This window comes from Lissotriton vulgaris, chromosome 4_1, assembly GCF_964263255.1.
Source record: "Lissotriton vulgaris chromosome 4_1, aLisVul1.2, whole genome shotgun sequence".
NCBI lineage: Eukaryota > Metazoa > Chordata > Amphibia > Caudata > Salamandridae > Lissotriton > Lissotriton vulgaris.
This window is the reverse complement of record NC_141691.1, coordinates 18,599,842-18,619,240: the sequence shown is the minus strand read 5'-3', so window position 1 is coordinate 18,619,240 and position 19,399 is coordinate 18,599,842. Positions and strand designations below refer to the sequence as shown.

Below are 19,399 nucleotides of genomic sequence, written 5' to 3'. Positions count from 1 at the left end.
GTTTCTAATCCTAAGTGATTATCCGTGTTTTTTTTTTTTTTTTTAACTATATATATATATATATATATATTTTTCTCTTTTTTTTTTTTTATTTAATCTTTGTATCTATATTTCTCCTCCTGTGTATATGTGCATGTGTATCTTTTTTTTTTTTTTTTTTTTCCCCTTCTAGCTAATTTGAATTATGTGCTTGAGCTTGGGCGTGATCTCTAATGCAGTCCAGTAATTCGTCAGCATCGTGAATAGAACGGACATTATGCATCTTATTGTTATACATAATTCGGAGGAACGCAGGAAATCGCATCTGTACCGTTGCCCCAAATGATCTAAATTTGTCCATACGTTGCCCCAGCTCCCATTGCCTCTCCAATGTAGTCTTTGAGAGGTCTGAACGTATCTCAAAGCTGAAGTCAAGACATTTTATTGAGCCTGCTTTTAATGCTAGGTTTAGAATTTTTTCTTTTAAAGCATATGTCAAGAAGTTGATTAGTACTTTCCTTGGCTTAGTTCTTGCCGGGTTCATGCGAAACGGATCCCTGTGTATTCGCTGGATGTCTTTACTTAGTTCTTCTACTGTCTCTTCCAAGTTGAGTGTGTCTTTTATTAGACGTACAATGAAGTCCTTTAGGTCTCCACCTTCTTTTCCCTCAGGTATTTTCAGGAGTCGAATATTATTACGTCTGGAGTAATTCTCTAAAACTTCAATTCTCTCTCTCATGTCATCACCGTCTTTTTGGAGATTATAAATTTTTGATCTAGCCGCCTCCAGATTTTTGTTCAATAAACCTACCGAACTTTCCAATACTTCCGTCCTCTCGCAGAGACCTTCAACTTTCTGTCCCAGCTCTTCACAAGTAGCTCTTATTTCTACTTGATTATTTTTAGAAATTGCAAAGTCTTGTCTTATCTCCTCTCTCATCTCTGAGATTGAGGAGACTATTGCTTCTAATGCACTGCCAAGCACTGGATCTATGCTTTCTGAGGTTTCCTTTGATTGGGCATCTGCTGAACCAACTAAAACGCTCTCTGTGTGTGTTTCTAATTCAGACAAAGTAGGCTGAGTGGTTTCCGCAGAGACTACTGTTGGCCCCCCCACTGATAATATAGCCTTTGATAAGTCCGATTTCAGAGTAGACACACCATGCTCGGTTTGTTCAGATTGTTTACCCAGCTGTAAACTTTGATTTTTCATGGCTGTCGCCATATCTTGTGTGATCTGTAAAACTTGTGGCAGAGCTCTAAAGTATGAACGCAAGGATGGGGTTATGTCCCCTGGAGCCTTTAATTTTTTATTTCTGCTCTTATTTTTAGGTTGTTTTAACATAGAACGTTTACTATCTTTACTATCTTTACTGTCTTTAATTGGCTCTGGCTCTAGTTGATTTTTTTTTTTTTTGAGCTTGACCTCTTTTTGTGCTCCCTCCAAGGTGCACTCTGGGAGTTGAAGTCCTTTTTCCCCCAATTCTATCCCTCTGTTCCTGCCCTTTGTTTTACTTCTCGTAATCCTTACTTGCAAATCTTGTGCTCCTTTATTCGATTCACAGGCTGTGCTGGGAGCCTCCCCAAACAAGCAATAGATCTTACTTGATTCTTGCGCAGAGACGCCTGGACCTTTGGAAAAACACAAACCAGCCTCTGCAGCTTCCGTCGTGTCATTTGAATCCACTGCTCCCAAAACGATCGAAGTGGTGGTTCTCAACGCCTCTCCCCCTTTTCCACTTCCAACTACAGCCGCAGTGTGTATGCTTCTTGCAGCGGCCGCACGGCCGCGTCTAATCTCCACGGCTGCCCGCCCCCAGCAGAGGAGAGAGTTGGTGGCGGCAGCGGGAGAGCTGAACTGCAGGCACATTCAAAGCCGTTTTTTTACAGGTTTTTACCCCAAATATTGGAGCGAGAAGACTTCAGCTTTCTCCAAAGAAGGCTCCGTTTCAGGTACCGTTCGTCACAACTTAATTTACCGCATATCCGTTCAAGGCTGCAGCGAGGGCTCAGGATTCAGCTCTGGGCGTGCGATCCGCACCTAGCCTGCGGTCGCCATGTTTCCCCCCTGAAGGTCTCCAGCAAGAATCAGGGAACATGGACAACTTAAAGTTAACCTTCCATTCTAGGTTTATTGCAGATAATCTAAAAGCCATGAATCTACGAACTCACTCATTTTTTTTTTAATCTGGCTTTTGTTTCAGACAGAACTAAACTCCTGCAGATGAGAAAAATAGTTTCTTGCATGACCAATAGGGGATGAACAACTTTGACCTTGTAGATTGACTAAATGAGCAGGGCATAGGTACAATTGGTACAATTTCTTTATTTGAAGAGTTACTTACAACCATTGCAATACATACAAAAGAAAACTATATATAAAATATTCGGCCACCATCATACAATGTCATAATGCCAAAAGTGTAAAAGGCTTCTGTAGCTTTTCAGTGTTGAAATACAAATTTAGCCATGTGGGAGCAACTTTAAAAATAACACGGTTGCCTGTATCGTTTAGTGCTCCCCCTTCTTAGATTAATAGTCCAAATACCGAAATGCCCAGCAGCTTTAGTGTCAGTTTGGCATTTTTGCCTCGGCCGCTTTCAGGAATCGGACCAATCTAGTGTTTAATTGTGGTGATACCATGTCGAAGCAGGCCAAAACTGCCTGCCTCCTTGTCCGAATCCCTCCTTTCCTGGAGCATCACTGTGAAAGAGTAGATGATGTTTCCCTGGCCATTTTTGCAAAGACTGCATAGTGTGAAAGTCTGCACCTTTTTCCATGGAGGAAGGTGCTGTGTGCATGGTATAACTCTGAGGCATAACTTTAGGAATTTTAATTTCAGGGCTTTTGAGTAGCCCAAGCTAAAATATTGTTGTGGGGCTAGGGTCTTGTACGAGTTCAGAGTCATCCAAGCATGCGCTCTGGCGGAAAAAGCAACTTTATGCTCCACCAGTGACTGTGATTTCAAAGACTTCCACACAAATTTTTGGAAAACTGAATGGTGACGATGTGTGCCCCATTAGGGCGATAGGCCTGTGTTTGTCAGTGCCTCCTGAAGGTACAGTCTTGCGGGCAAATTCTCCCTCTGTTGTAGATCTTGCCACAGGAGTTGATTTAATACCCATGTGTTTATTATATGCGATGTTTGAGCATGTATAGGGTTCTGTTTTCTAAGTGGCTTCCCAGGATGAACAGGTTGTTGATTTGAGATCTAGTGATTACACTTTTAAATTCCCCCACATTTGTAAAATTGGTTACATTTTTTTTAATGTAAAATAGATTTTTTAATCTTGTAATAAGCTCTTGTAAGAGAAGTTTTTTAACAAAGAGACTATAGTTTTGTATCTAATAATTAATCAAGATTCATGATTTTTCTACATTATTTTCTTGAGTTCTAATTGGTGCTGTTAGTAGTGTTGTCAGAGTGAACTATGATTGGAAGTAGCATGTGTGTGATGTTTTGATAAAATCAGAAACCCAAAGGGATTGTTGTTTTTAGTGCTTATTAGACCAAACTCCAGTCGGATTTGCACCAGTGAGGTGTAAGTCGGGAGGTTGAACATGTTTCTTTATGCTTTTACCAGCGTTTTGTCCAGAAGATTGGTATCTCTCCCGCGCTGTACTTCGCTACCATAGGTAATAGAAGGTAGGATTTTGGCCTGGGCTACCACTAAGAGAGGGCTCAGCATTGGACCTAGTAGTTTAGCTGATAAACCTTTCATGGTTAAGGCAAGGATCACCCCTTTCCTTTTGCTCTCTTCTTGTTGTCGGGTGAATGATCCTTCTTTGTCTAGATAAACTCCCAGATACTTGTAAGTCTCCTCTGATGCAATGTGTTTGTCGCCCAGATTCCATAGGTAGCTATTTTTTCGTTTGCTGTTGATTGTTAAGAAGATGTTGCAGGCCAACTGCTGTGTGGCTGAGTAGCACGACCTCTGACCCTGCTTGCAGGCAGGTCGCACCCCACGCCACCACACGGCCACCGGCTGCCTCATGTCCTGCTTCATGCCACCTGCCTGGTTCCTGCCATTTCACGCTCCTTCCCGCCACTGCGTCCCTGTGGCCCCGCCCCCCTGCTGCCCATTGGACAACCCGTTCCCGCCTCCCAGCTGCTCCCTCCTCCCTCTCCCCCTCTTAAGGGGCCGCACAGTGGCGTAGGAGTGACCTCTGACCCTGCTCGCAGGCAGGTCGCTTCCCACACTACCACACGGCCACCAGCTGCCTCATGCCCTGCTTCCTGCCTCCTACCATTTCCCGCCGATGTGTCCCTGTGGATCCTCCCCCCTGCTCCCTATTGGCCATCCGACTCCCGCCTCCCAGCTGCTCCTCCCTCCCTATCCTCCTCTTATGGAGGCCGCACAGCGGGCGCGCGCAGCGGGCTCACCGCTGGCACACCGAAGGCAAGCCAAAGGCAAGCCCGTCTGCACCTGTCCACGCCTGGACCGTGCCCAGAACCCCTGGACCCCGCAAGCGCCACAACACCCGACTCTGCTACAATGCCGGCAGCCTCTACGAACTCAACGCCGGCCGAAACCACACCTGCTTCTAAGCCACCATGAAACGGACTCACAGACCTTTCTCCTGCCACACCTGCAGCTTCACTTCTGATGCATACTCCTCAATACCTGCGCCACACGCAAACACGCTGTCGAGCTCTGGGATCTGCTCCACACCTCCGCCCCAGACGTGGCCTTCCTGACCGAGACCTGGTGGAACAACTCCTTGGTGCCCGACATCGCCATAGCCATCCCAGATGGCTACAAGATCACCCGCAGGGATCGCGCCAACGGAATCGGAAGAGGATTAGCCATCGTCCACAAGTCCACCCTCAAGGTCGCCACCCACACAGACAACACCCTCAACACCGCCGAACACCGGCACTTCCGGATCCACACCAACCTCAACACCACTCTCAGAGGAACACTCATCTACAGACCATCCGGACCCTGAGCTCAATTCAGTGACTCCATTGCTGACCTCGCCAGCATCCAGGCACTCGCCTCCATGGACTACATCCTGCTAGGGGACCTGAATTTCCACCTCGAGAACAACAACGACGCCAACTCCACCACCCTAATCGACAATCTCGTCAACCTCAGCCTCAGACAACTCGTCACCTCACCCACCCACGCTGCAGGCCACATGTTGGACCCCATCTTCTCCACAGGCACCCACGTCGCCTTCAACCACACTAACTAACTCCACTGGACCGACCACCCTGAATACCTGCAAAGCAAACTCTGTAAGCAGACCTCTTGCCGTAACCTGAGATGGAATGAAAAGGCTCTGCTGATGACTCCACGTATTTGGCGGGCGTGTTTAGGGGGCAAAGCTTTCTTTTATTTTGCCCCTAAATATTGGTTGGAACTCCCTGCCATAATCCATGCATTAGTCCACATCTTACATGTTTTTAGGAAACTATTGAAGGCTTTCCTATTCTAATATATCTCTGCAGCTTTGGTACCTATTTTTTTCCCCTTCAGGTTTTTGCCTAGTTAGCGCTGAGATGCCCCTGGGTGAGTCATGTGTGTTATAAGAGTCCCTTAACATAACATTAACCACTGCATCCATTTCACCTTCAACAACCCAACCACGGACCACCGCTCCCAACAGCTACCTCGCCGCTGCTGGACAAAAGTCACCGAAGACCAGCTGATCACCACCCTCGACCAAAACCCACCCACTGAGCCCACCAACCCAGACACCGCAGCCCGCAACCTCAAACAGCGGATCGATGACTGTGCCAACACCCTCGCCCCACTCAAGAAACCCTCCAACAACCATGCCAGCAAGAGAGCCACCTGGTTCACTGACAAGCTGCAGACCTTGAAACGCGCAAGACGGAAACTGGAGAAGATATGGCTCCACGAATGCACTCCCGACAACTACGCAGCCCACAAGGATGCCACCCACATACATCACCACCTCATCAGATTAGCCAAGAGAACCTCCTTCAAAAGACCGCATGGAGTGGTATGGCTCACTGGTTAGAGGCGGCAGACCCGGAAGCAGAGAACAGCCCGGGACCAGGGTTCAATTCCCGACCCGGCAGGGTCGTGGACCAGGATCAGCGGACTCGATAATTCTCGCCTCGGTGCCTACTATAACCAGGGATCACACTCAGCAACTCTGGGCATTAGCTTGCCTCATCTCTACAACGGACCCCCACATTTGCTGGGGATGCCTGGTTCCACCTTGGAGATACCCGGTAGGGACCATTTCACAGGGATAGCCAGGACAGGTTCCCCAGCGGTCTACAGTGCCACGACGCCTCAGGGCAGCAGTGAACTTTCCAAGACCACATACATACATACATACATTACATAACAATGCACACAACAGCAAAGAGCTCTTCAGCATCGTAAAGGAACTCTCCAACCCCAGCGCCAACGGCAACGACATACCGCCCTCACAAGAACTGTGCGACTCACTAGCCATCTTCTTCTGCCGCAAGATTGCTGACATCCATGACAGCTTCAACACCATGACCTCCCCGACTACGCCAGACCCCACCTCGCCTGTGAACACCTCCAGCTCCAGCGCCAACCGCCTGACCTCCTGGTCCAATATCAATGACGACGAGATACGCAAGGTCATGAATAAGCATGGGCGAATTTTGCGAATCTGGCGTTCGCGAATTTTGCGAATTTGCGAACTCGCAATCCGCAAAATCCGCGAATTCTCGCGAATTTGCGGATTTTTTTTTGTGTTTGCAAGGATTTCTGCCAGTTCGCAAGGATTTCTGCCAGTTCGCGAGGGTTTTGTACCAGTTCGCAATTGCAAACTTACATGTCGGCTCGCAACGGTCACGATTATGTTGTTTCTACGTCTGGTTCATCATCACAGGTTCCCAGAACACTCTGTTTCACCCCTGCCACCCTCTGTTTTACCCATGCCATCCTCTGGTGCATCAATGCCACCCTCTGGTTCATCATCACTGTAGATTATGGGGGGGAAAAGCAAGCACACCTGCCTGCTTCAACTGACATGAATTAATTTGGGGTTGATTTATTAATGTGTCACTGTTTTAAAATTCCAATCTGGCACCTGCTTCCTTATCTGTAATTTGCTTTCTGTTGCAGTGCAATTTTTTTTTCCAGGACCTTTGTGGCCTACTTGTAGCTATTCTATGAGCCTGCTGTGAGGGTCAGAGCAGGGTCATATAATTGTTGCAATAGCAACTGAACTCTGGAGGGGCCCTTGTCAGGAAGCACTACAGGGAATGGTTACTAATGAGGAGTTTGAACTTTTGAACCTGCTGAATGCTTTTTTTGTGTTCGCAAGGATTTCTGCCAGTTCGCAAGGATTTCTGCCAGTTCGCAAGGGTTTTGTACCAGTTCGCAATTGCGAACTTACATGTCGGCTCGCAATGGTCACGATTATGTTGTTTCTACGTCTGGTTCATCATCACAGGTTCCCAGAACCCTCTGTTTCACCCCTGCCACCCTCTGTTTTACCCATGCCATCCTCTGGTGCATCAATGCCACCCTCTGGTTCATCATCACTGTAGATTATGGGGGGGAAAAGCAAGCACACCTGCCTGCTTCAACTGACATGAATTAATTTGTGGTTGATTTATTAATGTGTCACTGTTTTAAAATTCAAGTCTGGCACCTGCTTCCTTATCTGTAATTTGCTTTCTGTTGCAGTGCAATTTTTTTTTCCAGGACCTTTGTGGGCTACTTGTAGCTATTCTATGAGCCTGCTGTGAGGGTCAGAGCAGGGTCATATAATTGTTGCAAATAGCAACTGAACTCTGGAGGGGCCCTTGTCAGGAAGCACTACAGGGAATGGTTACTAATGAGGAGTTTGAACTTTTGAACCTGCTGAATGCTTTTTTGTGTTCGCAAGGATTTCTGCCAGTTTGCAAGGATTTCTGCCAGTTCGTGAGGGTTTTGTACCAGTTCGCAATTGCGAACTTACACCGCACGCAGCAAAAAATCCGCTGCGTGCGAATTTGCGGATTTTGCGGGAAATTCACGGATCTCGCGGATTGCGAATTTACCGAAAATCCGCAAAATCCGCGAGCGTAACGGATTTTCCGCCGATGCTTAGTCATGAACTCCATCCACTCAGACCCGTGCCCACACCACGTATTCAACAAAGCGGACGCTGCCATCGCACCCCAACTACGGAAGGTCATCAACATCTTCTTCGAAAGAGCGACATTCCCGGAAAGCTGAAAACACGCCAAAATCAATGCCCTCCTCAAGAAGCCCAAGGCGGACCCAAGGACTTCAAGAACTTCCGGCCAATCTCCCTGCTCCCATCCCCGGCAAAGGTCATTGAGAAAATCGACAACATACAACTAGCCCACCACCTTGAAGACAACAACATCTTAGTCCTGTCCCAGTCCGGATTCAGACGCCACAGACAATATCAGGCGTGAACTAGACAATGGCAAAACATCAGCCCTCATCCTCCTGGACCTGTCAGCCGCCTTTGACACGGTCTGCTGTCGCACTCTAAAGACACGCCTCCTAGAAGCCAGAATCCAAGAGAAGGCCCTTGGCTGGACCACGTCCTTCCTCTACGGCAGAACCCAGAGCGTCCGCATCCCGCCCTTCCAATCCGAGGCCACTGACATCATCTGCGGCATCCCCAGGGCTCAGCCCGATGCTGTTCAACGTCTACATGGCCCCACTCGCACAAGTGGTCCGCCAACATGACCTCAACATCATCTCTTATGCCGATGATACCTAGCTCATCCTCTCCCCCACCAAGGACCCGCACACCCCCAAAACTAACCTCCATGAGGGAATGAAGGCCGTCTCTGACTGGATGAGAAAGAGCCATCTGAAGCTGAACTCGGAGAAGAACGAGGTACTCATCATCGGACCCACCCCCTCAGCCTGGGACGACTCCTGTTGGCCGACCACACTGGGAACAGCACCGACACCCACCGACCATGCACACAACCTAGGATTCCTCTTCGACTCCTCCCTCTCATGCCTAAACAGGTCAACGCCGTCTCCTCCTCCTGCTACAACACCCTCCACATGCTCCGCAGGATCTACAAGTGGATCCCGACCGAAACAAGAAGAACGGTGACACAGGCCCTCGTCAGAAGCAGACTGGACTACAGCAATGCACTCTATGCAAGAAACCCAGCCAAATAATTTTTACAGAAGCAGTGGTGAACAAAACAAAGGGATATATGGATCAAACCACTCCAGACTCTATATAATATGAGCATCTATCAATTCAATTTAAGATTAGCTCCAAGAAGAAGGAAGCAACATTAACTACAGCAGAAGTCTACTACCAGTCGAGGATGGATATTGCCAACAGAAAGGTCCAGTCCTGGGGCAAGAAATGTGACATTAACTCAATACATTGATTAAAGCACGAGACAGTAGGTCAGGGCACTCAGAGCCTGCACCAGTAAGTTTTATGGTTAATAATTTGGGCACAAATAGTTGTGCAAAGAGCTGGGAACTTGACCTTCCTAGTTCCCACAATTTTGGAAAACCAAAAACACAAGGTAGAGGATGGCTTAGCACACACCTAAAGTCAAAGTATAATAACAGGAAATGCAGTGCAATATCCCAATTGGTGATTTGTGAACGAGATCGAATCTCCCAAAAGAATAGAATTACTCTTCAAGTTATTTGAAAAAATATCCTCATTATATTGAAGAAAAATCATATAAAGGAATAAAAAAAGGATCTTTTTTCAAATAACTTGAAGATTCATTCTATTCTTTTGGAGATTATTTCTTGTTCACTAATCACTAATTAGGATATTGCACTGTATTTCCTGTTATTATACGTTTACTTCAGGTGTGCTCTGAGCCATCCTGTACCTCAATAAATTGATTGTCATGAATACAGGAGGCAGAGAAATAACATAATGTTCACTGGCGTCCTGGAGGAACTAAAGAAAGGTGAGATCCTTGCCTTAAGTCTATGTCCATTCCTAACCTGAATGATGTAAACATTGATCTTGGTTAACGAACAAGAGAGTGTCAAAATAACACAGAAACTTAGCACAAATTCAGAGATGAAGATCTTCCTATAAGATTCACATTGGAAGTCTTTAAGGGATTTCTTAGAAGCCCTCACTCACCACCCTGGGTGGTGACATGCATCATCATCACGCCCACCAGGAGAAGCCGAATGCCTCCCTGGTGTGCTACAACGCCAGATTACTGCAGAGCTAGTTTTTGTGACAGTGATGTGAAAAATACGTGAAGTTAAAATTGTCAAAGAGCTGTATCAGAAAGAAAAAATGTTATTCAACGGTCAGCCTGACAAGGTTAAAATATGTGTAGGGAAATGTGCCAATTAATGTATTGTTTATTTCCACTCAAGGTGGGGTCGACATGTTTCAGCCCTTATGTGTATAGTTACTGGGCTTTCTTCAGGACCATGTTTTGTGTACCTCGGCGGTGTGGGCGCGCTAAGGTCCACCCTACCAGAGGACGTGACAGTTAAAATTGATTGTGTAAAATTGTGCAGAAAAATAAACAAACCATCAAGTTGTGGGAATTACCTCTGCCATCTGGATTCTAAATACATGTTAGGTCTTCTCATCACTCAGACTAATCACAGTCAGGCATTAATAAGCTTGGTTCGAGATATTGCCTCATGTCGTCTTGTATGAAAGTGTATGTATGTATGTATGTATTTATACAGTATTACTAGTGTGAGACTAGCCAAAACGAGGATGTGCACATGGTCAACAATAGGTATAAATTCAACCAGTGATAGATAAGAGAGATTGGTTGTAGATGATTGTGATGCAGTGTTCCTCAACTCTTCCTTAAGTACAGCAGCTTTGTGGCAGTTCTTGATCACGGGTAATAGATGGAAACGTCCTATTGCCTTTTTTCGTCTTTCTTTACACTTCTCAGTCTACAGTAAATGTAAATGTAAATGTAAATGTATTGGCATTTATATAGCGCACTACTTACCCGTAGGGTCACAAGGCGCTTCGACCACTGCAAAATCCTTCCTGGCTTCCCTGAGAGATGGTCCCTTAATGGGTATCTCCAGGGTGAGACCAGGCATCCCCGGCGGTCTGGTGGGGCCGTTAGTGAAGATGAGGCAAGCTAATGCCCAGAGTTGCCGAGTGTGATCGCTGATCAGAGTGGGCACCGAGGCGAGAGAATTATCGAGTCCGCTGACCCTGGTCCAGAAACCTGCCACGCCGGGAATCGAACCCTGGTCCCGGGCCGTCCTCTGCTCTCGGGTCTGCCGCCTCTAACCAGTGAGCCACACTACTTGGAAGTGGAAGTGTCCTGGATGTGTGTATGCTGAGATCCACCAGAGCTTGAGCCTGCATCCATTTGGCTATCGTAGAAGGGACAAATTAGGAATACTAAGTAACTGAGAAATTTGGAGACCTCTCTAGCATCTGTCACACATGGCAGGAGGAGAAAGAAAGGCCTCAAGGGAAACTACTGAGAAAAGATAGAGCCGAGATGGGATGCCCTTTGAAAGCATGGGCTTTAGCTATCCTATTTTTAACTAGCGTCAACCAACCCATGACGAGCGTTGTTAACTAAACATAGCCCCACACTGGTTTCAATACTGCATCCTGTAGACACCGCCATAACCTTTTGCACCAATTATAAGCTTGCTGTAATGTTGTCCTCCACAAGCTTGATGTTCCAGAACACATGTTAATGTGTTTATTTCTGATCAGAGTCTTTAGTTGGTTTGACGGATTCATATTGTCTAATCTTATTCTATGACCCTCAGCTTCCATCATAATGCTCATTGACAAGTCTGCTTAGATTTTGGATGATTTCTGTCTCCTTATCTTGTCACTTTACATCTCTACAAGGTTATGTAGTGTGTGGGATAGTGGGGTTATAAAAGTGGTTAAATGGCAGATTAAGTTAGAGTGATTGCCAGTCCCTGAGCACTGCACCTGATGTTTAAATTCGTGTTTGTATTTTTGTATTCTTGGTGGACTACATTCCCCATACCTGATCTTCCTTTATATTTTCTTCCTTCCTTATCACACTCACCTGACACATGGTTGACCCCATACTTCATACATATGGTGTTCTGATTTTTGCTGAGTACCAAGTCTTTGGTTTCCTGGCAAACCATTGCTTGCCTAAGAACAGCCATGCCACCAAATAAAAGACAGCACCCACTTACTGCGGTATCATTCAATGCAAAGGTTCTAACTCATTATTTCAAATGTATGACTTTGGAGCACTATAAATTGGTGTAATGTGTGGTACAGTGAATTGGCTTATAGTGTTTTTAAGTGGAAGAGAGTGTGATAGAGTGGAGTAAAGGGGACTGAGTGGAGTTAGGTAGAGTGGATGACTTATAGTGGAATGGCGCTGAGTACAATGGCATAGAGTTAAGTGGTGCAGAGTGGAAAGGAATACATTAGAATTCCATGGAATGGAGTGTCCTAGAGCGGAGTAGCAGGTTGTAGAGTGCTGAAAAGTGTTGTAGAGTGGAGTGGCATGCAGTACAGTGTTATACAGAGGAGTGGTAAATAGTGTTGTAGAGTTGAGTGGAATACAGTAACATACAGTGGAGTGGCAAACAGTGGAGTAGTAATGCATAGTGAAGTACAGTAGTGTGTCATAAAGGAAAGTGGATTAACTGGGTTATAGTAGCCTAGAGGGAGTTGCGTAGTATCTGCTAGTGTGGCGTAGAGTGGCATACCGAGTTGTAGAGTGGTGTGGGTGTGCAGGGGCAGATTCTAGTAGAGTGTCTCACAGTGGAAAAGAGTTCAGTAGATTTTAGTTGTCTGGAGTTGTATAGAGTAGAGTAGAATGTTGCACAGTGGAGCGGCAACGAGAGGAGTCATGTAGAGTGGCTCAGAGTAGGGTAAAGTGTTATACAGTGGACCAGAGTGGAGTGGCATAGCATAGAGTGAAGTACATTGTCGTAGAGTGGGGTGCTGTGTTGTAAAGTAGAGTACTGTTGAGTGGAGTGGAGTGGAGTGGCGTAGCACAGAGTGGACTAAAGTGTCCTAGAATGGAGTGGTGTGTCATACAGTGATCTGGCATGGTGTGTCAGAAGCTGTTGTAGAGTGTCATTGCGTTGAGTGGCATGAAGTGCTGTTGAGTGGAGTGGTGTACAGTAGAGTAGTGGAGTGCAGTGGATTAGACTGTAGAAGTGTGTCATCGGGTGGACTGTAGTATATTAGGGTGGAGTTGCATAGAGAGAGTTGCTCAGAGAGTCATTGAAGGGCGCACAGTGGTATTGAGTGTAATAGAGCGTTAAATAGTGACATAGACGATAGAACAGTGTTGCCGAGAGGAGCGGCATAGAGTGGAGCAGACTTTGGTAGACTGTAGAGGTGTAAATTGTCCTCGAGTGGAGTATAGCATTGGCGAACACAGTAGACTGCAGTGGCATAGACTTGAGTTGTGTAGAGTTCAGTGTTATACATAAAGTATTGTACTGGCTTAGAGTGTTGTGGTGTACAGTATTGTGGCTTGCAGTTACTTAGCGTAGAGTGGAGTGGAGTGGCATAGAGTGTGGTACTACATAGTGGAATAGCAGTGGCATACATTGGAGCGGAGTAGAGTAGCATAAGGTAACATATTGTACTGGAGTGGAGTGCCATAAAGTGAAGCACCGTACAATGCAATAGGGTAGAGTCAAGTGGACTGATGTACACTGGAGTGGCATAGAGTGAAATGGCATATAGTGGATTTGCATAAAGTGGACAGACATGTAGTAGAATAGCATATAATGGAGCGGTGTACAATCTAGTGGATTAGTATTGAGTGGAATAGATAAGAGTGACAAGCTACAGATTGCAGTGTCATAGTTTTGAATATCATACAGTGGAATGGCTGAGAGTAGATTGGAATGGTGTCTTGTAGAGTTTGTTTGAGGGAGAGGTGTTGTGCAGTTGCCAGGGTGTCTGACTCTAGAGCATGTGGCTTGAGGTTCAATGCCCGGCACCAGCGGCAGCTCAGGTCAGCCTCATGTGACTCTGGGCAATAGCTCACTTCACCTGCCCGATGGTCCGCAGCAGCTTGAAACCCTTAATGGGGGACATGTTTGCGCATTACAAATAGGAATTAATATTGGAGTGAAGTGACTTGTCATAGAGTGGAGTGGACTGATGTGTCGTACAGTGGAGTTGGCTGTCGTACATTGGAATGGGGTGACATGTCACAGATTCTAGTTTAAAAAGACGTAGTGTGAAAATGGTTGAATGGATGTACATGAAATTTGGCAAAAATGTAGAATATGGTGTGCAGAGTAATGGCAGGCAGTGCCATGCGCTGCATTGTGTTTTTCCAGATTTTCCAAGCAACCTAGGGTGACACATGATGGCCTTGCGTTGCTTGGTATATCTGACTAAGTATTGTGTGATGTATTCTGCAGGGTGCACCACAGTGACTTTGTGGTAAACTGTGGTACATGCCAATGACAAGGCAGTATATGACTAGGGATGGGTGGAATGCTTCCTTTTGTCTGCGGAAATGGCAGAATTTGGCAACTCGCACATTTGTAGACAGAGTTCTGGACAAATTCTTCCATCCGCTGCATGGCAGAATTTTTTCCCCATAAGTTTCCAGGATTGAGAATGAGATTTGACATCCCCTAGTGGCATTTTACAACATGGGCAGTTGCAGAGGTTGCAACCAGAGGGATGCCTTATGAGTAGATTTGCTAGTGCTTGAGAAGATTTTCTACTCGAGCGGCCGCAAAATCAACTGGAATGGCTGGGTACTCTTGTACACCACACAGTGCTATTCACGCAGAATTTTCAGTGCTGTTTATACAACTGGCTCTAAATTGCAGCACAAACAGTGCAACATGCATATTTACACCCATTTGCCGAACTCAGCAGAACCTTGCAGAGTTCTTATACAACTCAATGGAAATCTGCAGAGTGGAACTCAGCAAGTTCCACCCAACCTTTTATGTAAATTGCTAATGACTGCCTTTGCAAAATTACAGGCATCCATATTATTTTTACTACACTGTGTTCTGGGTTACACCAAAAATATAGGTCAGTTTGCTTTTATGTTGTCCCTACCTATTACCACTTTATTAAAGTGGTGATTGGTAGGGTAATAAATTTATATATTCCTACATACATTTAAAAAGGTTTACGGAGTACCGCTCATATTACATTTTTTAATACGTCCTAGGTAGTACTCTGTGATTTATACCAAAATATATAGAAAATATATAGAATCCTTATGTAATTTTCCTTATCTATTAACACTTTAATAAAGAAAAAAGGTAGGGAGAAAATATGAAACCTTATCTATATATAAGCCCCTAGGTAAACAACCTTTACAAAGCAACTTTTACCACGCAGTGCCTTTACGACGCAACTTTTACAATGCAAACCATTACAACGCATTGCGCTGGGGGGGCGCTCTAGGATAGGGAATAGGTTTAATTTACTATCCAACAACTTCCCTGCTATCCACGGGGACTGGAGTTGGAATAGTAAATTAAACTATTCACTATCCAGCGCCCCAAAGCACTATGCATTGTAAAGGCATGCATTGTAAAAACAACGTTGTAAAGGCATGCGTGGTAAAAGCATGCGTTGTAGCGTTCTATATCCAGCCCCTTCATCAGACAACATCCTAAAAATGAGATGTGGCCACAAATATCAATAAGTTCAAATGACTTATAAGTTTAAAAATACTTACCCTACTTACCTCTACTACTCATAGGATAATCTTCACACCATAATTTATAATCTTGTCAAATTTCATCCAAATCCGTTGAGCTGTATTTAATCACTGCATGCAATACACATTTCTATCTCAAGGGTAATGGAGCAAAAACATGTTTTCCCCCAATAACTTGTGAGAAAAGAACATGTTTTTATCAATAATAAATCAAAATTGTTTTTTTTTTCTTTTTTAGGGATGCTTGGCCTGAGAAGAACACTATGCTACAAGGAAAAGTCACGCACGTTGTTAAATATAACATCACTAATCTTAACCCCTTGTCTCCCACCACCCTGCCTCAAGCTGACTGCTTGATTTTGCCTCATTGTTTGGAGATCCACATGACAGATAAAGAAGGGTTCTGCAGTGCTTTAAGAAATGCCTCAACACTGTTAAAAAATGGAGGCAATTTAATTCTGATAGCGGCCCTCGAACAAACCTTTTACATTGTTGCGGATTTTAAGTTTCCTCATCTATGTATTGATGAAAGTTTTGTCAGGAAAGCACTAAGTGAGGCTGACTATGTCATTGAGGAGCTGCAGGTGTTTCCTAGGAAGTGTAATCAATTGTATGATTTGACAGATTACAGTAGTGTAATACTTGTTCATGCAATAAAATCAATTCCTGTTTCATGTACACAGAAACCATAATTGATAGACATAACGTTTACAAAGAGGAAATGAATAGTTTGTTCCTCACCTGAATCAAGTTTCTTCTGTCTTCTCCTTTGTTGACCATAATGCTTCTGACACCAGTGGTGCTCTGCTCTCTGCATCTCCTCACTGCTTTTGCTGGGACCACTTTCCCTTGGCTCTGCCAGGTTCTGTTTCAGTCAATATCCCCTTGTTCTTTACTGCAAAGTAAAATGGATTGTGGTTCAATCAATAACAACTGGAAAGAGTGATGATTTGATCTTTCATTTGATTCCATTTTGCAGCTGAAAAAATTAATTAAATCTTACAATAAAATCTTGTGTGTTTTGTTGTACAATGCTATAGCTGTGTGTGTGTGTCCATTAATGGTCATGAATAGATGGTTCAGCTATCCAGTTGACATTTCCTTTTAGAGAAAAAGATATAGCATTATTTCCACTATCTATAAACATTGATCTAAACATTGATCTATGATTAATGAATTCCAAATGTGCATTTTATATTTAAATATAGCTGTGAAACGCACTATTGAAATGTGTAATATTAGTAATTCTAATCATGTGTTTCAATATTTTGTAGTACACTAAGTAATGGGGTGGAATCATTCACTTCTGCAGACTCATTTTAAGATTATATATTTTTTAATAAATATTTAAAAGTCTGTCTATCAACGGAAATACTGCAACAGCAAGGACATTCCATCCAACTGTATTCCCTCCTCTCACCCTTCCTTTCCTCTGAACAACCACCCTTTTTACCCATCCCCCCACCCTAGCCACCCTGCTCCTTTCATTCCCTGCAGACATCTTATGTATTGTTTAGACATTTTACAATGGTCTATTCATTGGCGATCTATGGGACTGACTTCTATTTTGACATGCTGCCCATCCATCCTCTGTGATGGAGGGTTCGATCCATGCGCCTTCAAATAGACATGTAATTCACACACTTGAGATGACTGGGCAAAGTAATCACACCAGCAGACCACACTTTAAATCACACCTCCTTTCATATCATGAACTTGTACCTTTCTCTTTTGGAAGCTGCTAAAATAGGGTGTATTTGTTGTTTTGTGATACTACTATTTTGTTTTTTTTGGTTCTCTCCACTAATCTAGATATTTGTAAAATGTTATTTTTATCTGCCCATGTCCAAAAAATGGAACACCAGATTTTCAGATACAGAATTAAATGTTATGCTAGAGGAGCTATTTAGGACAGAGCTATAATTGTTGGTGCCCGTGTACACATTCTACCCAGAAAAGGCAAATGTGAGAGAGTTGTCACAAGTGTGAATGCTGTTGCTAACAACAGGCACTCACAGGGGGAATCTGCAAGGGAGAGTTCACTCACTCCCTGGCTTTGAAATCCCACCTAGAGTCTCAGCAGACTGGAGGTTCTTCTCTGAATCCCAAGAACCTCTTGCTCTGGGAGAAGATGTGTAGTATCCTCCACATTGAAGGTTTTGCGGGAATCACTAGTGGATTTGGGATTGTAAGATAACTGTGTGTCATTGAGCAACTCTGACCTCATGTGTTCATGCTTCTATATGTATAAATATTTGTCATGTTTTCATTTTTGAAGGTGCATTTTTACCTAAAGAAAACAACAATCTAATTGTCATAGTATATCATCTCTTCCTTCTCATTTAGTAATCTCTGCCCCCCCACATGCGCTACCAGGTGCAAACTGGCCCTATCAGGGCCCCCTTACTTGCATGTCCACCACCCTTTTCATGTATCCTTAACTGACATAATCTTTGCACCAAATGAATGAATGAATGAATATTTGATTTATAGAGCGCGTGGTTACCCAGAAGCGTCCCAGCGCTGTACCACTATGGAAACCTGTCCTGGCTTTCCCTGTGAGATGGTCCCTTACTGGGCATCCCCAGCGGTGATGGGGGCCGGAGGGGAGATTAAGCAAGCTATTGCCCAGAGTTGCAGCATGGGATCCCATGGTTAGAGTGTCACCGAGGCGAGATTTATCGGGCCCGCTGACATTGGTCCTGCACCCGGCCGCATCGGGAATTGAACCCTGGTCCCGGCTGACCTCTGCGTCCAGGTTTGCCACCTGTAACCGATGAGCCACACTTCTCCACTCACAAACACCCTCACACATGCTTTGAACAATGAGGCAAATGTTCTAGTAATAGCATCATCTGCTTTTCTTGTCTACCTTGATCGATGATGATGATGATGATGATAACAATAATAATGATAATAATAAGAAAATGTTTAATCATAATATTAATCCTAATAAAATTATAATATTCTATCAATTACATTTTCAACTTTGATTGTACTCATGTTTATAATTGAAAAAAGTACTTATAGCTCATAATTCAATTTAGATTCAATATTGTAATTGTATTCAATTAGATTTGATCATCAAATTGGAATGAATAACGATGAATTCTAAAAATGCGATAATTATAACATATGGGAAAGCAATGTGGCCTGGAAGGAATTGGATTATTATTTGGTGTGGGCTACTACCTTGCTCGAGGAATGATTACAATTAATATTGGTAAACACTAAAATTCAGTAAAGTATTCTGAGCTCATTCCCCTGGTAGCTATGGCCCAGTGCAGACAGTGTAATGAGCGAAGAATTTATGCAATACAAAAGCAGTAATGTACTCAGAATAAAACACTGTAAAAATCCCAAAGCAAATTCGGATAATAGAGTACATTTTAGGAAACAGAATGATATCATAACAACAGAAATGCAATAAGGGGAGCTGAACATATGATGTTATAAAGATTTAAATAAAAATAGTGCCATAAACACTAAGGGCTAAATTCTGATCCTGGTCGGACAGCCCTCCGGCATCCATCCGTAGCCGTACCTTGCGACCGACTTGGTTCTGAAGCAGGACCGTCTGTACAAGGAAGTACGATGCCCAAATGTGTCCGATTGCTGACCGAGCCATAGGCTCCAAAATCAGCAACTTTTTCAGTATGAGCCGGAACCATAACCGCTTTACTGTATCACTAAGCACTAGATGTCACTTTTGTCACATATCACAATATATTTCACCTTGTGTGTTGACAGCCATACAAAGAATGTTGGGGTATTTATAAACTTATCAAAAATGACGCAATACCCCAGATGGTCTTGGTGTGTGTTCCT

The 19,399-nt window shown here is 44.3% G+C and overlaps 1 protein-coding gene across 1 annotated transcript in view; it reads left to right on the top strand.

The window, feature by feature from the left end:
* Positions 1 to 16,610, top strand: part of LOC147718245 (nicotinamide N-methyltransferase-like) — a 36,902-nt gene extending 20,292 nt beyond the window's left edge. Inside the window, exon 3 of the mRNA XM_086918243.1 lies at positions 15,810 to 16,610. Coding sequence (XP_086774369.1) covers positions 15,810 to 16,263 — 454 coding nt within the window. The 3' untranslated portion in view covers positions 16,264 to 16,610. The remainder of the gene's footprint in view (positions 1 to 15,809) is intronic.
* The last annotated feature ends 2,789 nt before the right edge of the window (positions 16,611 to 19,399 follow it).